The 5777-nt window shown below is 52.3% G+C and overlaps 1 protein-coding gene across 1 annotated transcript; it reads left to right on the top strand.

The window, feature by feature from the left end:
* The first annotated feature begins 701 nt into the window (after positions 1-701).
* RIPPLY1 (ripply transcriptional repressor 1) lies at positions 702-3255 on the top strand. The gene is made up of 4 exons (XM_060001999.1): positions 702-844; positions 1716-1791; positions 2407-2471; positions 3009-3255. The coding sequence occupies exons 1-4, from the start codon at positions 702-704 to the stop codon at positions 3253-3255; spliced, it is 531 nt and encodes a 176-aa protein (XP_059857982.1).
* The last annotated feature ends 2522 nt before the right edge of the window (positions 3256-5777 follow it).

Consider the following 5777-nt stretch of genomic DNA (forward strand, 5'->3'; position numbering starts at 1 on the left):
TTCAGGCACTTTTGCAAATGAACTGACCAGTAAACAGGAGGGCGTGGAAAGACTTGAGGTTCACCCCCCACCCCCGCAGGCATCCGGACACGTCCTACCCACAACCTCCTTTTTTTCCTTAACCCCGGTGATATGCTTAATGGAAGTCACCCCGTATCAGGTCCACCTGGCAACTCCATTTGGGGTCTGAGCTGAAATAACATGAGTCCCTCACTCGCCTTAGCCGGATCAGCTGTTCCTTCTCACTGGGAACCAGCTTTGCTAAAGGCCTGTCTACCCTGCCCTCTGCGCCTGAGAACTTTCTGTGGTTTCTAACGAGCTTCCCTCCTTCCCTCCCCACCCCTCAGGCCTTGCTACTGCCTGGGGAATTTGCACAAACGGTGTGCGATTTGCCCCTTTTGTGTTTTCCTTTCTCACTTGGAGGTAAAGAGAACCCCTTGCCCCCCACTGACTCTCTGTTTACTCAACTGGGAGAGATTTCACACCCAGCGACACAGTTCTCCCTCCCTGAGCCCCTTTTCCTATATCTTCATTCCCCTCCCCTCCCCTACCCGTCAGGGAGCCCATCCTTGCACGGCCCTGAATAATTTATGAGTCCAGGCAGGCCTTATAAAAGGGTCTCCCAGGAAAAGCCAAAAGAGTGCGGGAGATTCTGAGAAATAGGAGGACCCCACAGCCTGCCTGGCCGTGACACCCTAAGGATGGACCCTGCTGCTCGCGCCCCAGCCCCGGCCCTAGCCCCGGCCTCAGCCCCAGCCCTAGCACAAGGCCCCCTGGCGCTCCCTGGCCTGGGAAACCCATCGCCCCTTCTCTCCTCTAGACAAGAAGTAGACAGAAGTGAACGGTAAGTGGAACTTGGCCCTTGGCAATTTGAACTCAGTCTTAGTGGGGTTCCTGGGAGAGGAAAGGAAATGAGATGTCCAGGGCACCCCTGTTCTCTGTGCCCCCTCCCCATCTCAGGCGCCAATATCTCAACTGGCTCTTCATGTCACTAATCCTTCCGGCTGGCAGGAGGGGACTTGGGGACAGTGGGCATTGCCAAAGCTGAAAGCCAAGCAGCCAGGCCCTCATGGGCCAAGTCGCCCAGTCCACCGAGGGGCAAAGGGGGAGATTGCCATGAAATGTGGGTTGAACATGACCTAGGCTGCAGAGAGGGGAAAGAGGTCCAAAGTCCCCAGAGGTCTGTGACTGAAGGACCGTCTCTTTCCTAACCACCCCATAAGATTTCCATTTGCTCTTTTCCTACCTTTGGCAGGAAAAGATAGTGGGGAAGCAGTGGACCCAGAAATATTTTTGGCCCCTTTCCCCAGCCCAGGAAGAGGGTAGAACTGTGAGCTCTACTTCCTGGAGCAGGGGCAAGATAGTTTTCACCCACCCCTCATTCATTCCTCCAAACATTTACCGTTCACCAAACATTTACAGAAACACCTACCGTGTACCAGGCATTACGCTAGGTGTTGGGGATTCAGATATGATTGAACATAAATCTGCCCTTAAGAAGCTCTAAGGCGAGTAAACAGATAATCACCGAACAGTGTGATAACACTGTGGAAGCAGAGAGGAGGGGCATCTGTCCTGACCTGGACTCAGGGTCCTTAAGAAATGCTTCCTGAAGGAGATGGAGTCCGAGCCACATCTTTGGCAGGCCTCTTTTGTTATCTCAGGGAGCCCCGTCTCTTCTCCCTCCACCAGCTGATCTCTCCCCTTTGTCCTAGAGGAGCTTGTCTTTGGAGACCCTGGCTCTCCTCTACAAATGACCTCCCAAGGCAGGTGAGGAAACCTGTGGATTTGGTGAGTTTGAGCCCCTGTTCCATGTGTTCGTGCACACACACATGACCACGTTCAGGCACACTGAACTGGTCCCTTCCCAGAGAGCCCCCGACCTCTGTCCAGGGCTGCAGTCCCCGGAAAGCACCTTCCCAGCCTTGCCCACTTTTGATTCCCACAACAGCTCTGGGAGGAAGGCGGAGCTGAGGTTTCTGGGTAATTTAGAAGATGAAGAGCCTGAGGTCCAGAGTGCGGGAGGGATGAGGGCAGGCTCCACAGCACGTCCGCGGTGCAGCTGGCACTAGCGTCCCGGTCTCCTGGCACCCAACCCCGGTGCTCTCGCCCACCTCCACTCCGCCCCTGCGTCTTGTCTGCTCCAATAGGACTCTGTCCCCTGGACGGTCTCCAAACAGGTGTTAGAACAGGGGCAGGAAAGCAAACAACCCCCTGGACTCTGTCCACTTGTTGTTCAGCTAGAACCAGGACAGACCCCCTTACTGGGGGGGTGGGGACTGGACCCCAGAGATGTCTGAGGTCTCTTCTAGACCATCTTACCTACAGGTTGCTGACCCCTGATACGGAAGAGGCAGTTATCTGGCCATGCACTTTGAGCCACATGCTAGCTTTTGCTTTGGACAGGCTGCCGGTGGGGCAACAGGTGCCGAGGTCACCAAGGTTGACTCTGAGTTCCATCACCCTGTCAGGTAAGCTTCTGGCACCAGACTTGGAACTTGACATAGATCCATTTGCCCTTTGAATCCTCACAACAGCCCTGTGAGGCAGGAGGAGGGAGGCACTGCTATGATCACTATTTCATAGACCAGGAAACAGAAGCCCAGAGAGGTTAAGGGACTTGGCCAAGGTTGCCTTCCCTGGGGTCATTGTCAATGACCCCTAAGTCCCTATGGAGGGGTCAGTGAAGAAAGCCTTAGTAGGAGATGGAGGACACAGGGCTAGAGAATGCTTGGCTGGAGGCCTTCAGAGGTGGGCGGTGGGATCAGTGTCAGGACTGATACATGCCGGGGCTGGGGCTCCCCACAGCTATGAGCTATGGACCTTCCTGTCTGGAGCCATTTTGTAACAATCCAGAAGGTTCTGTTACAAAGCACCCTTTCTTCTTTTCCCTCTCATCCCATTACTGCAGGTAGAAGGGGTTTACGGGCTGGCTTCCTTCTTGGCCCTACTGACCCCTCTGCACATATGCGCCCTAAGCGGGGGCCGTGTTTCTCCTCTGTCCACAGGCTCTTCTGGCCTAAATCCCGTTCCTTTGACTACCTGTACAGCGATGGGGAGATTTTACTGCAGAACTTCCCTGTCCAGGCAACCATCAACCTCTATGAGGACTCAGCCAGCGAGGAGGAGGAGGACAAAGAAGAGGAGGAGGAAGCAGATGAAAAAGGGCCAGAAGGGTGTGTGAAGGCGCCAGGGCCAGCGCCGCACAGGGCCTCAGCTCCCTCTCCCTCCCTGCTCCTGACCTGTCCCAACTGAGCCAGTCAGAGTCTAATTGGGGTCCGGTATGCCTGGCAAGGCTTCAGGGCATCGATTAGCCAGGAATCTCCAGGCACAGCTCTCTGGATTGAAAGTTGGGTCCTCAAGACACCGGCTCACCCTGGCTATACTCAACAGGCCTGCGAGCCCAGGCCTCTGGCATCTCACTGGGTTGCTGTTGTGTTGCCAGTGAGAGCGTCCTAGGAAGCCTAGGGGAAGGAAGACTTGCTTTCTGAAGCCCCCAGGGAGCAGATGAGGACAGAGCATTGCCACGCAGAGGGGAACTGTCACTCTTCAGGGCTTTTTGACTCCCCAGCCTTCTACGTGGCCACATACTCCTGTCTCCCCATGGAAAGCCTGACTTCTGGCTTCACCTCCATGGATACGATACCAACACCAGATGCAAGCACAGCTGGGGTGCCTTTCTGATGGAACTTGCAGGAAAGGAAGGGGACATCGAAAAACTCAACTTGTTTTGGGGACCTCCCCCCTTTTGGCCCTTGTCTACTGGGGTCTGTGTGTTGGCATGAGATGAATCAGGAGAAAAATAAACTAGATGATGTTTACCTTTTTTCCTGGAACTGGACTGATTTCTTAACTGAACTCTGCCCGCGTTGTGAACCCCTGGGGAGAGGGTCAGACACCAGCTCAAGGCCACTTCATTGCTCTACCTGAGGTCAGTTGACAGATCCTTCTTCATGGGAATGTACCGCGGGAGGCCCAACATGGAGCCAGGCCCTCTTCGTCAGCTTGTGCAATCAGGCTTGATTAAACCTCAAAGACAGCTTGGAAAGGGAACAAAAAGGCCCCCAGAGGGCAGCTTAAATGTCGGAAGCAGGGCTGGGGCTGGGAGAAGAGGTGAGAGGTGCAGCCTTGGTTATGAGCCTGTGCCTGTGGGGAGGGGCCTTGGGAGGCTACTAAGTCCTATTCAATTTTACCTTAAGTCCCTTGGTATCTGCCACAGCTCAGGCCCTCAGGCCCACCCCTGCCCCAATCAGCCTTCCTTTTCCCTCTGCAATTCATCCTCTACACTGGCCACCAGATCAGACCACGTTGTGCCCCCTCCTTAAAGCCCTATCATGGCTTTTCATTGCCTCACCAACAGTTGGACTTTTTTTTTTTAAATCACAGGTCCTCTTGAGAATCCATAGCTTCTCTACTCAGACATTCACAAATCAAGTCCTCAACTTGATATTCTAGGCCTTTCAATTACCTGGTTCTTGCCTATCTCTTCAGATTCCTATCTCAACACTCGAAGCTCATGCTGCCTGTCTTTGAATGTGTCATGCTTTATAATCCCTCTGTGGCTTTAATCCTCTGTCTGGAATGCTTTTCCACTTTTGTATCTGATAAGCTCTCATGCATGCAACAGGACTAGCTCAGACACGTCTCCTGTGAGAAGCCTCCCCAGACCCCCAAGCCCAGGCTGGGTGTCCCCATCATTCAGTACCTCATCTACCATAGCATCTACCTCCCTTTCTGTGCAGTGAGATGGGACTGTGTTTGATATCCCTACGCGACTTCTTTGCACAGCACACTGCCTGGCACAAGGGAGGTGCCCAGGAAATGTTGAAGGAAAAAGATTCTCATGTCTTCCTAAAGCAGTTCTTGGTAGAACGAGCTCTGTCCCCCCACTTGCTGGCTTCCCGTATCTTTGCTGAGCTACGGACAGGACAGGGTAGCATTATCTGATTCAGTAGCGAAACGCTGGCCATCTCTCTTTCTCTCCTCTCTCAGCTTAAGACAGGCTGCTTCAGTTCTGAGCCCTCACTGGGACTTCCCTGAATTGGACACAGCCTTAAACAGGCCACCAAACTCACACACTGGTGCCGCCTATTGGTCAGAATTTAACCTTGTTCCTTAATTAAGGCTGCCAGGCAGTTGACCTTTGATCACTTTCATTCCTTTAGGCCATTCTGTTTCTGCTTGCAGGTAAAGTGGAATTTACCATGTGCTAGCTGTATGACCTTGGGCAAGTTACTTATCCACTCTGAACCCCTCTCCTCATCTGTAAAATGGGGAAAGTCATGATACTTCCTCTCAGGGTTGTTGGAAGGATTCAGTGAGATAATATATGCAAAGTAATTAGCACAACTCCTGGCACATAGTAAAAGCAAATAATAAGTGGTAGTATTCATAGTAATCATAGTTGTAGTAGTGGTTATTATTAATTTTATAACAGAAATGAATTAGTAGGCTAGAGTCAGCTAATGACTGGTTTTTGTTCAACTAACGACTGATTTATCGGTCATCTCCACCTGAGCTCCTTGGCACCATTTGATGGTTTACCAGTCACAGCATCTTTGTAGTGTTTGTCCCCCATTAAACAAACAAAAAAAGAAACAGAGGCCAAATGTGGCTTCAACTTATTTTTTGTGCTTCAGCAGGAACACCCTTCTTTTGAATTGAATGCAGAAAGCCAACATACCAACCAAATAAAGATGGCGCTGCCCTGGCCGGAGCCACAATGGCAGACACAGAATTCCTACCTTGGGTGGCGGGATGAATTGGGGGATTGGGAT

The sequence above is a fragment of the Delphinus delphis genome, chromosome X (genome assembly GCF_949987515.2).
Source record: "Delphinus delphis chromosome X, mDelDel1.2, whole genome shotgun sequence".
Taxonomy (NCBI): Eukaryota; Metazoa; Chordata; class Mammalia; order Artiodactyla; family Delphinidae; genus Delphinus; species Delphinus delphis.